General features: G+C 33.0%; 1 protein-coding gene and 1 long non-coding RNA gene across 2 annotated transcripts; one reads left to right on the top strand and one right to left on the bottom strand.

Annotated features, from left to right (window-relative positions):
- Positions 1-860, bottom strand: LOC142234599 (uncharacterized). Its single transcript, XR_012721659.1, has 2 exons — positions 781-860; positions 1-705 (listed from the first exon to the last, which is right to left on the bottom strand). It is a non-coding gene; the product is annotated as an uncharacterized LOC142234599 (long non-coding RNA).
- LOC142234598 (uncharacterized) lies at positions 699-23678 on the top strand. Its single transcript, XM_075305760.1, has 3 exons — positions 699-1809; positions 1945-2114; positions 21094-23678. The coding sequence occupies exons 1-3, from the start codon at positions 1315-1317 to the stop codon at positions 22562-22564; spliced, it is 2136 nt and encodes a 711-aa protein (XP_075161875.1). The 5' UTR covers positions 699-1314; the 3' UTR covers positions 22565-23678.
- Positions 23679-24048: the final 370 nt, after the last annotated feature.

Genomic DNA, 24048 nt, shown 5'->3' with positions numbered 1-24048 from the left:
TAGTTTTTGTTGTTGGTTTTATTCATGAAAAGAACGGAAAACGGGGAGCTCATCGACCGGAAAGTTACGAGACAAAAAAGGAGAATAAAATGGAAAACACTTGAATAAGCAAATTAGGAGCAATCTAAAATTAAAATTCGTTTTCAATTGCACCATAAAAGTGGTGTGAGTGTGTGTATTATACTAAAGAACCAAAAACAAGAAAAAAGTATCTGAAAAGTTGAATAATATTGCATTACATTTAAATTGCTACTTGCTACTTATTCCCGAGCCTACCTGTTATTAATAGACGTTAATCATAGTGAATTTCAATTCGTGGAAACCAAACCATTGGGAATTTTCTCAAAAAGGATTAATGGTGGTGTGTGTCGTATCTACCCACACAATCAAGGAATATTGATATTTTCATCTTGTACTACTGCATTATTCCAGACAAAGCAAAGGCATCACTTGATATGTCACCCATTTGCCTTTAACATTACCCACCTCATTTTATTCAATTATTTGCGTCAAGTGTGCTGGTTGTTTGCGTTGGTGGTGCGTGTTTTATATGCCTGTGTGAAAAAGTGAAATTATAAAGGAAAATGGCAAATGTCAAATGACACATCATTAATGGAAAAAGGACTTCAACTTTGTTTTTCGGAAAAAGTCAACCAGTCCACTGAAAACGAGTCAAGAAAGTTGGTGGTGGTTGTTGTGAATTTGCTGACAGAGAAATAGACAAAAAAAAACACTGAATTTTTAATGTAACAAAAGTACTTAAATAATTTTATTAAATACCTGATATAATTAGTTAAGATTTGGAAAGCCCCTTCATATTTGTAACGCTAAAAAAACCCAAAATAAATTAAAAAGAATACAATAATTAAGATATTAGCTCCTATAAAATACAACCTTGTGAAAAAATCCTCTTCAACTGAACATACCATACTGGATACAAACTAATTGCCGGTTTGCCCCCCATGTAAACAGCTGGCATGAGATACCAAACCCATACCAAAAAAACGGTGAGAGAAAAAATTATAGTGGAGCTAAACAAAATCAAAACATTTGCATTTCAATTCCACTGAGATTAAAACTTAATAGGGCAAATTACTGAAGAACTTTATAAAAGAAAGTGAAATATATATAGCTTTTGGGCTATGGTAATTGTAGAGAGACTTTTTTATACATTTGAGAATTTTTTATTTGTGTGAATCCCATCTGCCCTTAAAAATAATTGTGCGGCCGAAGTTTAGTGAGAGAGAGAGAGAGCGCGCGTATGTGTGTTTGCCAGATAAATAAAGAAAATTGCTCAAAAATTCTTTGTACAATATGTCGAGTTCATTTCGTTATCTAACGTCAACGGATAAAGACCAGGAGCAAAAGCAGACATTACCTGAATTATCATGTGGATCCGGCGACTCTAATATCATAGAGGCGACAAAAGCCCCTGTTCAAGTTCCTTCAGCCGGTGACAATGAAGAGAACGATGAAGAAGAGAAGGTGGTGGATACCTCGAGGACAGACGAAATGTCGTCCGATACCTTCGACCAACATTTGGGAAGTGGTGGCAATGATGATTCCAATTCACAGCAATTGAGTCCTGGCCTAAGTTTGTTACAAGCAGCTGCCGCCTCATCGCCACCTCCCCACAGTTATAGACATTCGCGTGCCTATCGACATTTTAAGAATCCTCCTCAGCCTCATATGTGTATACGGACAACAACGGAAGCCGGTGAGGAGCTTTTCATCAACGTCCTGAGTTGGACACGTATTGTTATACCTCAGGAGCCCAGCGATCCCATACCTTTGTATGGTGGCATGAGAGTAAGTATTGAAATTGACTACACTGTTACATGCTTTAATAAAGGGTACGCCCTTATATTTTTTTTAACTTAACCGTGTCCTTTCCCTACTTTATCTAATGTATCTAATTCCTTTTAATTTTCTTGTATTCATTAGGTACCACCTGGCAGTCCTCGTAGTCCCCCCATTGTTTTTGCCGTAATGGCAAATCCAGAAGTTCTTAAAGACTCTGGCCGCCATAGCAAAGATCCAGAAGAAAGACGTGCCATGGTTGAATTAATGTGTGATTTTGTTGAAGCCATGAATCCTGGAGTTAAATTAGTACGGTAAGTACAAAAAAGCGAATGAAACTAAAGAACACTCCTCTTAAAGTTCTATAGAGAAAAAGTGGGAATTTTGCAAATTGTAGAGCCGGATTTCATATTTAGACAAGAATAGTAAAACATTATTGGTATCACACATACTTTGTCTTATTGAAAGATACACACTATCATTTGTGAATGCTAACATTTTAAATGTTTTGGCACTTGGATATGCGCCATTATATGTCGTAATGTTTCACCCTCGCCAAACATCCAACTCTACCCATCCGTCCACCTTTTGTAATAGGGTTGCAAAAAAACCGGCTTTTTTGAGTATGCTTTGGCAGCACTGTTATTTCTGTTAAGTACTTCTGCTGCAATGAAATATAGAAATTTGTCTATATATTGTCATACTTCACTAAAAAATAACTTCTGCCTGTTCATTGAATTTTGAGAATTTAAACAAAATTAAGTAATTAATAACCGGTCAGGTTAGACGTCCTCGTAGCGACACAAAGAGCAACTAGAGTAAATTTCGTAGAATGAAACGGTAATTGTCGAGTAGTTCTATTCCATGTTTTGGAATAGTGAAGCCCAACTCCGGTGATCGGTCTACAAGGGGTCTATACCGAAACCATGGAAAATATAGATTTGACACATATATTTTTGGATCGAAAATAGCTCCAGAGTTCCAATTTCATGCATAGTGAATAAAAATAACGGCGTCTAGAGTCTCAGGAATTCAATCAAAAGGTTGGTTTTTTATAGGAGCTATATTAAAACCTTCAGCTAATTGCAACAGACAGACAGATATCATTCTTTCGGATATTTCGATGTGTTAAAATAAAATGGCAAACTTATACCACCATCCTATGGACAGTTGTCATTAAATAAATGAATGCTGATCGGACAAAAACTTTTTTCGTCTCAACATCAAAAGGTGATTGTATGATCATGTTATGGAAATATTGGAGTAGAAACCCTGGCCCTTTTAAAAAATGATCAAAATTTTGTATTTATGTTGGATCTGAAACGATATAGGTTATAATTAACAGGTTCAAGAGAAATCATTAATTCTGACTAAGTAGAATTATACAGATTAATAAATTACTGTCATACATTCATATTTGTTATACTCTGGCGATATTAGAGCTCGACCGAAGAGTCGGCTTCGGCATCGGCCAAAATGCGATAATCGGCCAAAAATGGTCTTCGACATCAAGAGGCCGATAACCGAAGTCGAAGCTTTTCTAATAATTTATTTCATATCGAATTGTCCTAGTGTTGAATTTGTCCCAGTACACCTAGTACAAATAAAACAAAAAACTCAAATTCCTCCATATGGGAAAAACTTCACTTGATGCCCAATACAATTGAGAAGACCCGTGTAAAAATTGGGAGATCTGATTTGATATGGTTAGATCTGTGTCAAGATATGGTCAGATCTGAACAGATCCGAAGAATGGTTATATCTGCTCAGATCTAAATACTATGAAATTGGATCTGATCAGATCTCAAAAATGAGACACATCTAATCAGATCTAATTTGATCTAATTGTATATTATTTGATACATTTGTATCTTTCGAGATCTGTCAACAGCATAGGATACCTGCTCATAATAAAAGCCCATAATTTGTATATAATATGAGATCAATTAATTTATTTAAAAATACAAAAAATATATGCATACACTCCATATAACCTAACCATAACCATTACATACACTCAAAAAATTTTAATATAAATGGAATTCCATCAAAGTCAATTAAGGAGGTATTGTTGTCCAGGGGTTTTTTTCGTTTGTTTTTTCTTTAAGGCAATCTGTAATGAAATTTAGTAAATAGTATTAGGAATTAAATTGAACTATGTAAGCTAGTATAAGGATTGTTTTCTTCTTTAAGTTGCAATAAAAGTTGCTAAAAAGGTTATAATTTTATGTTGCTTTTAATACTCACATTTAGAGAATTCGTGAACAGTGATCAACATATCGAGTGATGTCCGATTCAATGTTTAGTTCAATAACATGGGACATCTTTCTTATAATCGAGTCTGAATGGCAAATCACGTTGGGTTGAGAAAACTTAGAGAATCTTTGAAGCAGTAAGAAATGTCACATTAGTGTGAGGAGATAATCCACCGCCGAGATAATTTTTGGTCGGAACTGGGATTGAACGCATGACTTTTTGAATGCAAAGCGGGCATGGTAACCAATACCACCGTGGTTTCCTTTTTCCTAATCTAGAAAGTATTAAAACAATATATGAAAAGGACTACGAAGGAAATGACAAATACAATCTACTTACCTACATAATCTCCGCAATAAAAGAAACTACAATTTACCAAATTAAAACAATTAAGTATTTCTTAATTTTCTCGCCTTTCTTGTATTATCTTTGTGTTATTAATGGGTTTTTGTTGAGACTGATGGACCGTTCACACTAAAGGCCGAATTGGTTTGTCGAATTTAACGGAAACATGAAGGACTCTTATAATGTATAAAACCCATTTATTAGAAAATATCGATGTCTCTATTCCAAAATACGCTAAAAAGTCTAAAAAGTGAATTTTACAGGAAACAAGTTAAAAGTTTTTTTTGGAACTTAGACCACTTTAGACCGAACAAATTTTTTGCTCTTTTTGGATTGGAAATTTGTAAAAATTTAGTCACAGACTGCGTCAATATTAACAATAACTTTTGATAGAAGTGTCCAATAAATTCGAACATTTGAAAGGATGCAATTCACATCAATGCGAATAAAAAACAACGAACTCTATCAAATTTTTTTTTTTTTACCTTTTGGACCGTATTTAACCCCATATATAGTCAGATATGATGTTATATATACCATATCTTATTAGATATAGTGCTATACATGGGTCTATCCAAGCATATATTATTAGATATGGGAGATATAATTAGATATTACACTATATATGATGATATCTGCTATTATATTTAACCAGATCTAGCGCCATATATAGCATATCTGTGCAGATCTAATTATATCTGAACCAATATCTGAACAGATCCAATTAGATAAAATTTGATATTATTAGATAGGATTGGATCCTCCAATTTTTACACGGAGAGTAAAAAGACAGTTTCCGTGAATGAAATGAATTCATATATTACGGAGCCTGTGAAGCTTACGTAACGCTACCATACTGATCTGAAAAACCTTTTTAATTACAAATTTCAGGAAAATTATCGGCTTCGGCCGATTATTGCTTTTTTGCAATAAAAACCGATTAGCCCGAGTTCTAGTATATATAAAGTTATATCTAATTTCAAAACGATATAGCTGATATAATTCAATACGTTTAGTTTAGAGTACTATATATAGCGTATCCGTACGACGCGCATGGGGTTTGAACATCCAAACAAAGGGTTAATCAAAAAAATGTAATATAAAATTTTTAAGAGTACAAAATTCTCTATGACCGGTGAAATGACAGAGTCGTTGCTCCACTGGTTTGTTAGTTTCAACGTGTTTAAAATGTACTTTTCTTCATTTTTTGATTGGACAAAGAGGAGTGATAGCTAAAACCTCCAAAAAGTTAGCCACAAAATTTGTTTTGTTTTTTTTTCATAACATTTCATAACGATTTATTGCGCTTACACAAACTAAATAATTTAAGTATAGGGTATAGTAAAAAGAAATATACTAATTTTCCTATATGATGTGTTAAGGGCTTCAATTCAAATGAAAACCTACAAAGACAAAATCCTTTGTCTTTATTTATACATTATTAAAAAGTTAATAACATTGCTTAGACTACACAGGTCTGGTCAATGAGTTCATGGTACCATATTTATCAGTATTACTAAATGTAACCAATATATGTTACTTATGTCTATCATATCACATAATATCGAACCACTTACACCATGACATGACTAAGTGCGAATAATTTGACAAAGTTACAAGTAAAGTGGATTCAAATTAAGTTTAGACAGTTTCGTGTTTGGCCTTACCGCGTTTTACTAAATAAATATTATATAACGTTCTTTAGGGAATATTGAAGTGTATGCTTTGAAGTTATTCCGGACAGTCAATTATACCAGAAATTAGTTTATAAATGAATACTGCAGACAGGAGGACGACAAAATTGAGCAAATAAATGATGAAAAGAAATGAAACAATGTCAAACTAGCATAGTCAATTTAAAAAGATACATTTAAATATAATGTTCATAACCTAAACAGTGGTCAGGTTATGTATTTGTTGTTCGAAGGATTCCTGTTGAAATTTTTAACCAATTTTGATGAAAATTTGGTGCAGTAGGTTCTTTTGACACAAGGACAAACGCTATTGAATTTGGAAAAACTCTGAATAAATTTAGATATAGCTCCCATATAACATATATGTAACAACCGATTTTCCCAAATTTGGCTATGAAACTCTTATTTATTAATTGATGTTACTCAACGTTGGCAGAATGTAATTTTCTATGGTACTTGTTATACGCGCAAAAAATCATCAAACTCGTTTCAGATTTAGATATGACTACCATATACAGTGAAACCTATCAGAAACGGTCACATAAATTTTGTCCAAATTTGGGAAGTGTCCAATTATGAGAGGTTCATTTTAATGTGATAATATAGCAAACGTCTCACCACAATTGTCAACTTTTGAGAGGTGCCCGGTTTACAGAGTGTCCAAGCTTTAGAGGTTTCACTATTTATGTATCGCCATATTTTCCAAAACATTCTTATATTAAGCGATCTTACTCAAGGTAAATTTCTGTGGTCTTAACAAAATCTGAAAAATATAATCGAAATCGATTCAAATTTAGATATAGCTCCCATAAATATGTATCAGCCGATTTTGTTGTATTTGACCTTAATAACCTCCGAAATATCAAAATTTATCCCAAATCTATGTTAAAAATATCCCTCAAATGCATAGATTTACTAATTTGGTAGGGGTCGTTTAGGATACGATATAGTCGGAGGTCAAGGATTAAATTAAAACTCTGAGAAATATGCTAACGATATTTCAGACTATTTCAATCTTGTCACAATTCTGGCAAACTGACACCCAATAATGTCGTCTAGCCTTTGGTCTTCGTCCATAAGGAATAGTTCGCTTATTTCTAATACGAAATGTGAATTACAGTCGGTGTGGTAACACCAAAATATCCCATACATACTTTCTTGTCATCGTTTTCTTCAATAAATTCCATACAATCATCTTCTATATGTTTTGAAACGAACCAGCAGATGATAAAAAGTGCTTGTTTTGTTAAACTGTTGATTGATTGACTCAGTCGTCCAATATTGAACATGTGTGGAAGAGGGTATAACCAATTAGTAGCCAAAATATTTAGGGGTAAAATAGAAAATATTCATACAATTTGGCAATGTTTTCTTAATGCCAAGTTGATGCCAACTTTTGCACACTTAAGATGGTGGGGCACGCTGCTAAAGATTATACTTGCCGCGGACAAAAAAAAAAGTAAAAGAATGCCAAAGCAATTAGAATAGAAGATCATGAAGAGGAAAGCAAAATATGGAATGTTTATATGTCATTTACATGGTTTTCATATTATTTTTTGTTATCTAATGCCTACTATAATTTTCAACATTTCATTCATTCCCATAAATTGTTATGAAAACGAAAGCCGTATCAAATTAATTAATGTGTAATAAAGGATAATTTTTAAGAGAAGAGAGAACATTGGTGATGAGAAATGGTTCAATTTGGGAGGATTAATTTTTATTTTTTTTATTTACAATTTTCGTATTTAACTTTTTTTTCAAATTTCCTCCTATAAGGTGAGTATTAAGTTCGAGTTTAGCCGCTAAAATCGTCATTTTTTCACGATTACTTTTCTTTAATAATCCATTTTAAGGAATACAAACTTTGTGAAAATTTTCTTTGAGCTATTCCCCATCAAGTTATAATAAAATTTGCAATAAATATGTATAGTTTTATGCCATTTTTTTACTGACTTAGTTTTCACTTTAGCAATTTTAGCGGCTAAACTCGAACTTAATACTCACCTTATAGGAGGAAATTTGAAAAAAAAAAAATTAATTACGAAAATTGTAAATAAAAAATAAAAATTAATCCTCCCAAATTGAACCATTTCTCATCACCAATGTTCTCTCTTCTCAAATTACTTAATTAATACTCGTATGTAATTTCCATAGGAAATTAACTTATAAGACCCAAAATTTAATAATTTCACCCCGCCAGATCTACAATAAAGATTATGGAAACTTGCATTAGCCAGCAAAGAAACACATGTCTAGTTATTTTTGTAAAATTTGTATCTGGCATTTTCTTTTCAATAGCTTAATATTACCAATTCCTTAATCATTATGTCCAATAAACTCATATTAAAATTGTAATAATATGTAAGGTAATTAATTTGGACGAAGAACCAGCCTTATGACATTTTCTATATAAAATAAAATGTCAACGAAATTTTATAGACCATAAAACTTCGACAATATTTTCTATAGCATTTCATATGCTCGATCAAAATTATCTAAGAAAATTTAATTTCGGTGAAAATTCCTATTAAAAAAATAAATTTTGGCGAAATTTGCTATAGGAAATACCTGCGATATTTTTAAAATAGAACGTAACATTGCGGCGAAATTTTTTATAGAAAATACCGACGAAACTTCGTATTGAAATTTAAATTTCAAATTTTTTTTTATCAGAAATACAATTTATTTATTTTTTTTTATTTATTTTTTAACTCATTTTACAACCAAGCCGAAATGGCCATATACGTTTACAGGGATACTCAAAATAAAGAATTACATTAAATTTTCTTAAAAAAAATTATAAAAATAATTAGAACTACAATCAAGGACTGCAAAAACTTGACATTATTACACCTTATTACTAAGTATATATCTTACTACTATATGTAGACTATGTTACAAAAACCATTTGATATATAAATATAAAAATTTAGGAATTGATTGCTACTCTCATTTTCGTATTAATTTTCTACATAAATAAAATTTATATTATAATTTAACATTTCATAATTAAAGGAAAATCTATACAGATCCATCCTATGGTGGAGGCTATAAAAAATCTGCATGAATGAAAGAACATTTGACAATTGGCCGCAAATGCATATTTTAATTATTGCAAGCAATTTCTAATGTAATTGTCATGTCCTCGTTTAATCTTTGATGACACTTCTCAACGATTTCTTAATATGCCAAAATGTCATAGAGTAGTTTTGCCCGTTGCCATTAAAAATCTCATTATGTTGTGGTGATATGTATATGGGAAATTTGCAAATTAAAATTGCAAAAATCAGTACATAATTAATTGATACTATATATAGCCATAGGGGCGGGCAATATATTCTATATTATTTTATTTCTTAAATTTTTTGAAAACTGTTTCAACTTTGTAGCAACGACGTCAAGCAAACACAAACTATCCCAATGAAGATTTAGCTAATTATAGCACATTTACAGACTCTATCAGGAATTTTTTCAAATGGTATTGGTGGCCGACGGCCATACGCAGACCTTTACACTCTAGAATTTAGCATATTAGTATGAAGTCTACAAAAATTGTCTAAAGACAATTTTTCGTCAACTTTTGAATTTCTTATTTCAATTAGATTGGTAATTGATATATAGTGTTTGTGGTCCAAGAGACGTCTGGCTTTCTATTGTTAGAATCATGATGGTACGTTTCAATGGAATGCGATGATGTCGTCTTTGGCAGGAACCAAAACACACACATCCATTTCTTTTTCTCTCCTATTATATTGAAATAACATACACATGAAAAGTCGACATGGGATTTAAAGGGGAATATGATGCAAATAATTCTATAGTTATTCTGAGTGTATGTGTGATATTTATTTTAAAAGTGATATATGCGAAGACATTTATTCTCATTTTAACCCTTGCACTACCGATGTCCACTTAGAAGGACATTCGAAAAAGACACCAAATTCTATTTTCCCACTTAGTTTCGATTTATTTCTCGACATTATTTTAAAGTATAGGCTTTAATCTAAATAAGCTATAAATATTTTCTATATTGGCGAGCACTAAAATACATTTTTATAAACTTCTTTAACAGTAAACGAAAAATTTGAAAATTTGAGACAATTTTCCACTGTATGTCTCTAGTAAATGGACATTTATACAAAAACTATAGCTGATACTTTTTCGGGTTCTTTTTTTATATTTTTTCTCACACTTTAAAAGATATTATAGGCCAAATAGCGCTTCTTTTCCTAAGGCCATTTGGTCACAATTCAAGAATCAACACCCAAAGAAATTTGTTAGTAGGGACAGCAGAAAAGTCTGCTGAAAAACATTTCCTGCTATTTTTGAAGCTCGATTACACTAAAACATGTTTTATTTTGGCTAAAACAAATAAAAATGTCAACTTAGGAGCTATCCTAACATAAATAAAACAATATTTTATGAATATCTACAGTATTTGACAAAAAATCTGAATATTTATCGAATTGAGGCATAACAGCAAACAAAATGTTTGGTGATCGCTTGTAAGTATATTACAGTGCAAAAATATACCAAAAACTACTTTTGGTTCTTAAATATGCTTTGGGGAAAAATTTATAACCTAAAAATTTTATAAATTGTTCATTTGGCCCTGAAGTACAAAAATATAGCAGCAGACATCGACTGCTGTTTTTAGCAGAGTTTTTTCTATGAGTGAAGTTTTCAGAACAAGGTCAAGGTAATTGAGGTAGGATCTCAAAATGACAATTTTTGTTTTATATGCTGTACTAGTAAAAACAGCAAAAATTAAAGTTTTTAACATTAGGTTTATTTTGGTAGTGAAAGGGTTAAAAAGTCGTAAAGGCGATTTTTCTAATTTTTTAAAATGTCGAAAAGTCAAAAATATGTCGAAAGGTTGAAAAGTCAATTTTTAATATAAAAAAAGAAAATGTCGAAAGGTCGAAAACCGGGTTTTTCAAAATGCGTTGAAAAAGCGTTGAAAGCTCGAAAAGGTGATTTGGAAATTTTGAAAAAGTCAAAATGTACCGAATTTAGTTTAGCTCTTGATAATGCTTCGCAAAAGTCAACCAGATTTCCTTTTAATAGTAATTTCTTACCAATTTTGCTACATTCAAGAATATTAGTTTTTGTCAAATGGGTTTGATAAATTTGCACCTACTGGGGCTTAGCACTGCCAAGAAATAATTTACATGAGTTAATTATTGAAATTATCACTGCTGCTGCAACAAAGGATATCGGCATTTTCTCTGAAGCCTGTCTTATAAATGACAGAGGTTATGGAATCAGTAAATGAAGATCAGGTGATGGTGGTAATGAAGATCAGCAGCAAAAGTCTGCACATTGGTCTTGTCGCGCAAATGAGTCATTGTTTCTTGAACCACTATCCATGGTTCAAGTTTATTTGATTTGAAATTAAGAAATATCAAATGAAATATAGAAAAGTATTTTGGAATTTTAGAATTGCTGAGAATCAATTTAAGAATTTGCTACAGATTAGTGTGAATGCATAATTTTCATGTGTGGTGTTGTTTATCAATGATGGGTGCATGTTTACCTTTATTGTTCATATTATATATTTTGTAGGAATTTGGCAAAAGTGAAGATGGTGAAGTGGTAGAGATTTTAGTGTAATCTAAATTGTTCTCATAGTTATTATTGACAATATTTACTCTATTTAGTATTTTACTAGTTTTACAAGCTTTACGGTTTATTGGCCATGAAGGCTTACGGTATTGTTAAATGAATGAATAAATGGTGCGGTCGCATTCAACATCGGCCCTTAAAATTTTAGCACTTTTTAGTATGAAAGTCAGGCCCCCAGATCCATACCAAAATTATTATTGTTGTTGTTGGTGTAGCCCTTTGGAGTTGGTATTTTCGAGTTTTTCGGGAAATAAGCATACTCCAATGGGGGATTGCAGTCCCGGATACAGGGTTGAAAACCCTGTATCCGCCCCGGGCCGTAGACCCGACTGCAACGAGAGCGGATACCAAAATTATTAGGTTTAATTATTGACATCGACACTGTTCTTGTAGGGTACAATATAGTTGGATCTGCTGGTGTTTATAGTCTTCCCTTTGTTTAGTTACATCAATGGTATAGAAGAATATGACACAAATATTTGTTTAAACAAGTACAGACATTGGGTAATACAATCCGATTTTTATACCCTTCACCACTACTGTGGTACAGGGTATAATAAGTTTGTGCATTTGTATGTAACGCCAAGAAGGAGTAATAATAGACCAACCTTTTAGTATACGGATCGGCTTAGAATTAAATTCTGAGTCGATTTAGCGATGTCCGTCTGTCTGTCTGTCCGTCTTTATATATAGCTCCCATATATAGCTTTCGCCCGATTTACACTCAATTGCCCACAGAGGCCAAGTTTTTGCTCCGATTTAGTTGAAATTTTGCACAGGGAGTAGAATTAGCATTGCAGCTATTTGTGCCAAATTTGGTTGAAATCGGTTCAGATTTAGATATAGCTCCCATATATAGCTTTCGCCCGATTTACACTCATATGACCACAGAGGACAATTTTTTGCTGCGATTTAGTTGAAATTTTGCACAGGGAGTAGAATTAGCAATGTAGCTATGTGTGCCAAATTTGGTTGAAATCGGTTCAGATTTGGATATATCTCCCATATATAGCTTTCGCCCGATTTACACTCATTTGCCCACAGAGGCCAATTTTTTGCTCCGATTTAGTTGAAATTTTGCACAGGGAGTAGAATTAGCATTATAGCTATGCGTGTCAAATTTGGTTGAAATCGGTTCCGATTTCGATATAGCTCCCATATATTGGTTGAAATCGGTTCAGATTTAGATATAGCTCCCATATGTTTTTCTGATTTCGACAAAAATGGTCAAAATACCAACATTTTCCTTGTTAAATCGCCACTGCTTAGTCGAAAAGTTGTAAAAATTACTCTAATTTTCCTAAACTTCTAATACATATATATCGAGCGATAAATCATAAATAAACTTTTGCGAAGTTTCCTTAAAAATGCTTCAGATTTAAATGTTTCCCATATTTTTTTACTAACATTGTGTTCCACCCTAGTGCATTAGCCGACATAAATTTTGAGTCTATAGATTTTGTAGAAGTCTATCAAATTCTGTCCAGATCGAGTGATATTTAAATGTCTGTATTTGGGACAAACCTTTATATATAGCCCCCCACACGTTTGACGAATTCAATATGGTATCGAAAATTTAGTAGATGTTTGAAAAATATCATTAGCCAGGTTATATAATATGCCTTGTCAATTTGTGACTTGTGTATATCTTTTTTTATGGCCATTGAGGGATTCATTCATTTATATGGGTATTTAGAATGATTTGTTTACCTTGCTGGATTAATTTTTAAAATATTAAGCTATATTATGGTTTGTAAAGGGTGATTTGTTAAGAGCTTGATAACTTTAAAAAAAAAAAAAAAAACGCATAAAATTTGCAAAATCTCATCGGTTCTTTATTTGAAACGTTAGATTGGTCCATGACATTTACTTTTTGAAGATAATTTCATTTAAATGTTTACCGCGGCTGCGTCTTAGGCATTTCGGCCGGAATAGCCCGAATTTCTTCGGAAATGTTGTCTTCCAAAGCTGGAATAGTTGCTGGCTTATTTCTGTAGACTTTAGACTTGACGTAGCCCCACAAAAAATAGTCTAAAGGCGTCAAATCGCATGATCTTGGTGGCCAACTTACCGGTCCATTTCTTGAGATGAATTGTTCTCCGAAGTTTTCCCTCAAAATGGCCATAGAATCGCGAGCTGTGTGGCATGTAGCGCCATCTTGTTGAAACCACATGTCAACCAAGTTCAGTTCTTCCATTTTTGGCAACAAAAAGTTTGTTAGCATCGAACGATAGCGATCGCCATTCACCGTAACGTTGCGTCCAACAGCATCTTTGAAAAAATACGGTCCAATGATTCCACCAGCGTACAAACCACACCAAACAGTGCATTTTTCGGGATGCATGGGCAGTTCTTGAACGGCTTCTGGTTGCTCTTCACTCCAAATGCGGCAATTTTGCTTATTTACGTAGCCATTCAACCAGAAATGAGCCTCATCGCTGAACAAAATTTGTCGATAAAAAAGCGGATTTTCTGCCACTGATTTTGGTAATAAAATTCAATGATTTGCAAGCGTTGCTCGTTAGTAAGTCTATTCATGATGAAATGTCAAAGCATACTGAGCATCTTTCTCTTTGACACCATGTCTGAAATCCCACGTGATCTGTCAAATACTAATGCATGAAAATCCTAACCTCAAAAGAATCACCCTTTATATATGGTTTGTTTATCTTTCATTATGTTCTTCGCAAACAAAAACATTTCGGCTAGAAACTTTTAAACGTCCAAGTCAGTACGAGGGCGGTTCGGAAACTTCTTAGCCTATCAATGAAAGAGAATAGTTAGTTTTTCAACAATATTTTTATTTTTCAATATAATCTCCTGAAACTTCAATACACTTAGTCCAACGCTTTTTTTCTAGCAATTCTACACTGAAAAAACAGTGAACCCACCAGGAAAGATAACTTTCGATTAATTTTAGAAAATTGTGATTTTTTTTAGAAAATTTTAACTAAACAGTATTACAAGCGCTGGCATCACTCCGATATGGTAAAAATAAGTAAATATTTTTCGACAAATTCAAGAAAATTTATTAGACATAACTAAGTTTTTGCACTTGTTAAAGAAAATTTTGTAGTTTTAAGAGAAATCTTGGAGTTCAAAATTGCAAGAATGTCTTTAGTGCCATACGAAGTTCATGATGGACACATTTTTGGTAAAATTTACAAATTTAAAGAAATAATGAACTATTTTGTGAGAAATACGAAATTAGGAAACCTTTATGCTTTATTTTTGTATAATTTTTTCCTGTTTTTTAGTTCATTTAACTAACGTACGCAAAAAATTATTTGAGTAAAGTAAACTTTTTCCAAACATAATGATTCTATGAACTAATATAAAGTTAAATTGGCTTTAGTGAAATAGAGAGTTCACTTTTTTTTGAGTGTATCCCTTGATTAAAATAGTTGTCCTCAAGGTCTTCAAAATAGTGGTTTACAACTGTAATTGCATCTTCATTTGAGGTAAAACGCTTGCCAGCAAGGAATTTTTTTAGATTTGGGAACAAGTAAAAGTCACTGGGAGCTAAATCAGGAGAATAAGGTGGGTGGTCAAGCAACTCGTACTTTAATTCGTTGATTTTAGCCATTGTTAAAACAGCCTTGTGCGCTGGTGCGTTGTCTTGATGAAAAAATTTTTTTTTGTGTTGTAAGCCAGGACGCTTTTCTCGAATTTGTACATTTAATTGATCCAAAAGGTTACAATAGTACTCTTAATTTATTATTTCACCATTTTGCGATAGTCAATCAATAAAATACCTTTGAAGTCCCAAAAAACCGTTGCCATAACCTTACCAGCCGATTGAATTGTGTTTGCCTTCTTTGGGGCACTTCTTCCAGCTTCAGTCCATTGTTTGAATTGTTCTTTTGTCTCTGGAGTATAGTGGTGGATCCATGTCTCATCAACAGTTAGGAAACGACGCTTAAAATCCATTTTATTTCGCTTAAAACGATCCAAACAAGCTTGAGAAATGTTCATTATTATGCGTATTTGATCGACTGTTAACAAATGCGGCACCCATCTTGCAGAAAGCTTTTTTCATCTGTAGTTCTTCATGCAAAATTAAATGGACTTGATCATTTGAGATGCCCATGATATTAGCAATTTCACGCACTTTTATTCGTCCATCATTTAATACCATATCATGTACTTTGGCTACAATTTCTGCTGTTGTTGCTGTTTTTGGACGTCTACTACGTGGTTCATCTTCAATGCTTGTACGACCACGTTTAAATTCAGCAATCCAATTTTTTAGTGTTGCATATGAAGGAGCACTTTCACCTAACACATGCACCATATCATTATGAATTGCTTGTCCCGATAAACATTTTTTATGTAAATATTTAATGACAGCACGCATTTCTAATTTTTCCATTTAAAAAAAATTGCGGATGCGTTTCTATTTGAAGGAGTTGCCAGATCGAAACAAAATTTAACACGTGTTCATAACAGAGATGGAAGTTTCCAAAACACTTAACTTTTTTCTGTTTCTACCGCGCTTTTTGTGCTAGACTAAGAAGTTTCCGAACTGCCCTCGTACTGTGTGGGCTATTAAAATAATGTGAAAAAATCTGTGGTAATAAACGTTGGTAGCACGTTGATTTTTAAATGAAACGTGTCCCCAAAACGACTACTACGGATGATAAAAATACAAAAATACTAAATATTTTTTTTTGCATTATTTATTTATTTATTATGTCCTACACTACATCTGTTGTATCCCTATTAGTCCTCTTCCTAACTCTCAGGAACTTTGTCTTGTTTGGATTCAAACAGAGACCATTGGCCATGGACCAAGTCCAAACGTTAGCCAAATCATCATTAACCATGTCAATAGTCCCTCCAACATTACCCACATCGTAGCCAATATAGAGCTGGACATCGTCCGCATACATGTGTATCTGACAGTGTTGTATAATCCGTAGGAGATCGTTTGTATACATAGTGAACAGCAGCGGCCCTAGTATTGATTCTTGTGGCACCCCTCGTGAAATATGTCGAAGAGAAGAAACTTCATTATCAGTGTAGACACGTTGTGTCCTGTACGAAACATAGCTGTAAATAAGTCGTGAATAGACCCCAAAATGTAAATTGCTTCCCACTCTATTCGTCCCATCTCATACTCTAGTAGTCCATGGTCTACATTTCGAAAATCTCTATACATATAAATCCGATCTGTCCTTTGAGAATTATATTCATAACACATGAATATGAGATCATGTTTAGAAAAACACGGGGCGGATATTTCCTTCCATTGACGTGATGTTAATGAATACAAATTCATTGTCTGTCGACCGATAACATCGAATCGACCTAATAGTTTCTCTAATATAAATCGCCGTCCCACCACCACGATGATGTTTCCTATCAGCTCTATAAACATTAAAACCTTCAAGTTTCACAAATTCATCAGGAAGTAAGTCGTCATACCATGTCTCCGAAACAATATCTTTTCGGTGGACGGTAGTTAAAATATTAGGGCATGAGAAAGCTGCCGCCGCTATGATCGTCGCGTGACAATCGAATTACTTGGGTTGTGGTAACAGTGGTAATATGTAGTTTTATTTCTTAATACTGTCTTCTAAATTGTATGTTAGTCCATAATAGGCTCCATGTTAGATAAAAAGGCAGAATAAATACCTATATAATGTTTCATGAGTCTTCATCGGTTTATATTGAGGAGTCTATAAATAATTGTTTGTTTTTATTTTGTAGTTTCACTTACAACAGTTTAATTATGTACCGATATGAACCAATCTTCGCACGGTAATTAGGGGAACAAACAAAACTTCGAGGCCGGTTTATATGGAGGCTATATATAATTATGGACCCGTATTGACCAATTTTTGCTTCATTGCTAGAGAGCACATACTAACATCACGTACAAAATTTCAACCTGATCGAATAAAATTTTCTCTTTCAAGGGGCGCCGGAAGTAAAATCTGGGGGGTTGGTTTATATGGGAGCTATAACTAAGTTTCGTGGATGGTATAAAAATGATCCTAAGGTAGGGTGTCCACAAAACAAAATTTTTTTAAAAGTCGGTTTTCGATTTATCCAAAAATCCCAAATTTAAAAAAATCGGGTTTCGGGTTTTTATTTTGCTCAAAGGCGGTTAAAAACAAAAATATAACAATTAGTGAAAATGAGTTTTAAACACTCATTTTATTATAAATAACCAAGGAATTGAAAATCGTCACAACGCTTATAATAAAGTCGGGTTTATTTACTCTCATTTACTTTACAACAAAGCGGAAATTCATTTGACTTACATTTCGTTCGTAGTTTCGTAGTTTTTTTTGGGGGGGTGGAAGGCACACGATTTATCTCTTCCGTTTTATCGAAGTGTCGAAATCGTCGCAAAGAGAGTGTTGTAGTATGTGATTATTTTGTACTATTTAGTGAAAACGTGTTGTAAGTAGTCAGTCAGTTGTTTCTCATCTTCAGTAATTCTCTACAAAAATTTCGACTTTTGGCAAAGGCGATAGAAAGTTCATTAAAATACTCAAAACCGGTTAAAAAAATCGGATTTCGCCATTAACCGAAAATGTAAATGTTTTTTACTATCCGGTTTTCACTTAATCGATGTCGGTTTTTGACACCCTACCACAGGGGATATGTCGAATTACAAAGGGGCGCGTTTGGCGAACAAGAAAATTACTCTTTGTGCCCCTAGCCACAATCACATTAGGCTAGCAACTATTGCCCTCCTCGATTCCTCGATATTGGGTTAAAATTTTGTAACATCGCCTAGTCAAATGTGTCCACTTGACTAGAATACTAAGAATTTATTGGACCAGCGTCGTAAGGATTTATTGGACCAGTATCAATTTTAAACTAAATTCCGCACACTTAATTAGTTACTCTTAGGCTAGGTTAGATATGACTGAATGACTCAGACTATTCAGTCCATTGTTATACCACATTCCGATTGTATGTTAAGTTCAATTTTTATAGCCGAGCCCGCTGTTCGGTCCAAATTGTGGTGAAACCACTTAGTTACTCTTATTTGGGTCTATTTTTATTTAATTGCACTCATTGGGCCTCCCTCGTAAATTAAATCAATTTAAAATTAAATTAAATGCAGGAATCTTCTTATTTGGTTTTCGCATTTCGGTCTACTTATCTTATTTATTTAAGTAGTATGTATGTTAATTGTTCTAACTGCCTCTAGATGCCAGTTATAATTCAAAGAAATACTTGTTCCAAATCCTTTTGTAGATTAAGTGAAATGTAAATTATATAACCATATCCCCCTTATGGGAATATATGTATTGAATTATCCAGATATTTTCGTTTAACATTTCCTATCTATTTTATGCGAATTTCGATAAAAATCATGATGAAAATAACGTAGGATTTTGTAGTGCAAATAAACGGATTCGTTTTGGCGCAAATAATTTCATTGAACTGACCTTATTTCCTAAAAGCGATTATACTCCTTTTTGATTTCACTAAAGGATAACATCAAGTTTTCCCATTATCAAGGAAAGAAGTCACTGGAGCGATATAGTGTAGAAGGGAAAACATGAAATAAAATGCTCCATCCATCTACTTGTCCAATTCGCAAAAGTTCAACGTTCTATCGTTGAATATTTGGTACAGTCATCCTGAAGATGTTGAAGGAGGAGAACATTTAATCAGCACACAAATAGATTTTCCATCTAAGTACGTGTGTGTAAAGTCCAACTACTAATGTACATATACATTCGTACCACATTATCCTTAACATGCCTTTTATGGTTGGTTCCTAAACCTTTGAACTTTTTTTAGTCTTCTTGTACGTTCATTCATCTAAAGCAGCCAATGGTTCCTTTTTGCCTTGGCTACCATATACTATTTTGCTTCTAGTCTTATACCATGCTTTCCAATGAGAATGGTGGGTCGATAAGGAAAAAATTCTTGTTTGACTGCAACCCCATTTTGGAGGATATTTCCATTATGGTCGTGGTGGAGGTGGGGGCAAATGGTGGGTGATGTTTCTGTTTTGATGCCAACATCCCTTGTATTTTTGTGAGAGGGGATTACATGCAGAATGTTGGGATTGTATTGTGTAGAACTTTATATAGAAACTTTAACATAAAAAGTTTTTATTAATTGTTTACTTTATTGTCTATGAGGTTTAGAGAAAAAATCTCTAAATCTCAATTTCCCAATATTACAAAAAGGCTTTCTTATCTAATAATCAAAAATTAAGAATTGATTCTATGTCAAAGTATTCTTATACAAACGGAACGAACTTAAATAAATAGAAAATTCCTAATTGATTCGAATACCAGTACACATTTTATAATAACTATTTAGTTAAATTTTCCTGTCATTTAAGCATATCCCTACTTAAAATTAGTTTAAAATTACACAGATTTGGTTAGTTTTTCGTTCAATTAACGAATGGCTTACTTACACTCTTAAAAAAGGTCTGCTAAAACCAGCAGTCAATGTCTGCTTTTATATTTTTGTACTACAGGATCTAACGAACAACAACTAATTTTTGCACTGTACTTACAAGCTCCGAAAAGCGATTAGCAAACATTTGGTTAGCTGTAATCCCTCAATTTGATAAATATTCAGATTTTTGGGCAAATACTATAGATATTCATAAAATATTATTTTAATTGTGTTACAATAGCCCTTAAGTTGGCAAAAAAAAAAACCTAAAAATAGCAGACAATGTTTGCTATTTCAGCAAACAGTGACTGCTTTCCCCTTTTTCAGCAGACTTATGCTGTTTCTACTAACAAATTTCTTTGGGTGTACAATTATTATAAAGCGTTTACATACTAGTCAGTTAAATTATTTCCTAATTGGGAGCGTAAATAAAATATGCAGGATTTTTTTTTCAAATGTTTCAGAATTTACTCCAAAAAAAATTGTAAGAAACTGATCATTCAAAGTATTGTCAATCGCTAGCCACAACTTCTTTCCATTTTTCTGGCAACATACGGATACTGGGACGAAAAAACGACTCGTCTTTTGATTCAGTGCGCGCATCAAAACAATTTTTGGTTTCGTCGTAAAAACGAAAATGGGCTATCGATCGGAATAAATGGCAATCAGAAGATTGTCTGAGTTAAATGGTGGGTGGGGTAGGACTTCTCATTTGAGTGTTTTCGTGGCATTCCATCTGTGATCAATCCCGCATTTCCAATTTTGTGAAATTTCCAATAAACTTTGCATTTGTATGTGCTGTATGTTTTCACTCGGCGACAATATTTTGATTAGTAACTATCTTTTTTTGGGAGAAGGTATAAGAACGGATATTAGATGGCTTTAAATTTCTTAACAATTTAATAAACCAGTAATTATAGCTCCTAACCAATATAAAAACAAAAAACTAAAATCTTGTGTTATTCTTTATTTTCTATTCCTATAGAAATGCTGTTATCTTGAAAGATCGTGATATATCTGGTGAACTGAAAGATGTGTGGAATGCAGTACAGGCACAAAGAGATCGTGAACGAGAGGAACAAATAATGCAGCAAAGACAGCAACAGCATTATCACAATTTAGCAACAAATGGTGGTGGAGCTACAAATCTTGGAGTTGGCCTAATTAACTCCGGTCTTAACAATAGCTCGACAACTTTTGACAATCATCAACAACAACAACAGCAAATATTTTCAAAAAGTGGTATTGGTGGCAATTTAATGGGTGATGGGACACCACCTCGTAGTAGAAAAATGCTCATGCAGCAAGAAACGCAAATGAATGAAGAAAACATTAGCAATATGGTACATAGTGGAGATCTTGAAACTACAAATCACATTAGTTTAGCCATGTTGGCAGAAAAACTAGATAATAAATTAGCATTGGGTGGTGCTGGAAATGATTCCACAGCGACAGAAAATCACAGAGAAGACATGCAAATATTGAACAATGATGTCTTGTGCAATGGGAATGATCTAAAAGATTCGATCGATTCCATAAGTGACGATAGTGGAAATAATCTACAAAGGAATGAATTAAATAATCAATTAAATGCCAACAATTGTGGTAATGCCAACTCAAAAACAATATTGGATGGCAAGACTATAAATGGAACTGGCAATCAAATATCTTCACCTCTCCTATCGAATGGTACTACAAACAGTGGTATTGCTTCGAATGCCAATAATACTGACAACAATAGTACAACAACAACAACATTAGCGCCAACTGTGACAGCTAATATCTCTGGAAATAGCACTGCGGGTAGCAATGCAAAAAATCCCATTACAAGTACGACCAACATAACTACGGCCACATCTAATGCTGTGACGGTTCAAACACCTGCAAATCCTACACCACCTCCAACAAAGAAAGAAAAGCTTGGCGGTTTCTTACCAAATGGCTGTATATTTCCACGTTTCACAAAGAACAACAAACACAAGGATAAGGACAAAGAAAGCAAACCAAAGGACAAAGAGAAAAATGCTTTGTTAAGTGCTTTGAAAAAGTCCAAGGATAAAAAATCGTCACAGGCCTCCAGCCAAGCATTAGCTGTGAACCTCAATCAGGACGATGGTAAACAGCAACAACAACAACAACAAAAAGAACTGAATAAAACCACTAACACCTCAATACCTACTACAACAACAACAACATCATCAGCATCATCCACTTCTACAACTATCACTGCCAACAATTCCTCTACTACAAACAATCATCACCAATATAGTCTGACATCATCGAAAAAGAATTGCCTGCAACAATTGGAAAGTGAGGTTCAAAAATTGGACTTGAATCGTGTTGAGGGTAACAATACGTCATCAACCAAAAATTCTTCCTCCCCATCCTCTTCGGCAACCACAAGTAATACAACTACCAATCATACAAATAATAAATCTGGCGTTGGAGTCCATTAATAATCTTTGGTCATAAACAACAAACACGGAAATGACATTGAGTTGGACTATATTTGCTGGAAGTTACCTAGAGAGCCCCTATCTCTTCTCCCAAAAAGTATGTATAACAGTTCATCTACTCTCATTGTCATAGAGTAAATAAGGTATGATCATGATCTGAAGTCAACAATCCCGCCCTCTCTTGTAAAATTTTGTATTATAATTTCGTAAAAAAACTATATCGTGAATTTGTTTTTAAGTATGTTGATTAAATTAGTTTACTCCAAAACGGTACATATGATACCTGGTTAATGTGAAGGTTTTGATTATTTTTGGCATAAATAGGTGGAGATAATGTGCCATGGATTTTTTTTACCAAGGTTTATGGTATGGATGTAAAACTATCCCTCTTGTTCTGACGCACGAATTCGCAAAACAACATTTTTCTCAATCAAACAATTTAATTACAATAAAACGTAATGGTTGACGAGTTATTGACAATTCAACATTTTCCGTTTTGCTAGTTCGTAAACTAGGACAGGGACACATTGAGAAAAAAAAGTAAAAACAATACAATATAATATTCAAAAATCGAATCAAACCTAAATTACATTTTCAATATATTTTTTTTAATTTTCCATAGTCTTTAGCAATAATTGAAAGAAGATGATTTATTTTAATCTATAGTTAAAATTTCTACTTTTATATTAAAAGCAAAACTTATATTAATATTTAAAATTAAAAGCAAAACGAATCTAGTTGTTTTTTTTTCTATGAGACTTTAAAATTTACTGATCTCCATCTATTATATTAAGCCTTCACTTAAATCCACAGTGCTATATAAGCTAAAACCTATAGTTATAGTTAAAAAAAAACAAAAGTCAGCGTTGTAAGTTCGTATTTACATCTATAGATGTATAAAAACCTTTCATTTTAATTTATATGTGTATTTTGTTACTCCTTCTTTTTCTAAAGCATTTTATTGACTTTCACCCTATGCATCCATACCTAAGGAATACGTCAATTCTTATTTACCATAATAGCAAAACAACAAAAAGAAAACATAACCTAAAGCAATAATAATAACAAAACATTTTCAACAAGACTTGGAATATACAAAACTCACTCTGATATATATATATATATATATATATATATATATATATATATATATATATATATATATATATATATACTAAATAAGAATATTTTGTAGCAAATGTCAATGTGGGTCCTTCTTATTCAAATCTTCTTCCAAACAAATCAGTAATTTTTTGTATAAATTAAAGAAAATATGGGACCCACGCCTCTATTATATCATGTTAAGAAATCACAAACTCACTTCAAACTCTCGTATTTAGAAGCAGTATTAACACTTACAAATCTATCACACATACACCCACAAAATGTGCCATTAAAGAGTAATACAAAACCAACTTAGCTAAATGAAAACTTAAATAATTAACAATAAGGGAAGCTAATTGGTAAATAATATTGAGCAGTTT

The sequence above is a fragment of the Haematobia irritans genome, chromosome 4 (genome assembly GCF_050003625.1).
Source record: "Haematobia irritans isolate KBUSLIRL chromosome 4, ASM5000362v1, whole genome shotgun sequence".
NCBI lineage: Eukaryota > Metazoa > Arthropoda > Insecta > Diptera > Muscidae > Haematobia > Haematobia irritans.
The sequence above is the reverse complement of the archived record's forward strand: the minus strand, read 5'-3'. Positions and strand labels throughout refer to the sequence as shown.

Coding starts and splice junctions, on each gene's coding strand:
- LOC142234598 (XM_075305760.1), top strand. CDS start 1,315: ATGTCGAGTTCATTTCGTTATCTAACGTCAACGGATAAAGACCAGGAG. Junction 1,810..1,944: donor CTTTGTATGGTGGCATGAGA/GTAAGTATTGAA, acceptor TGTATTCATTAG/GTACCACCTGGCAGTCCTCG. Junction 2,115..21,093: donor CCTGGAGTTAAATTAGTACG/GTAAGTACAAAA, acceptor CTATTCCTATAG/AAATGCTGTTATCTTGAAAG.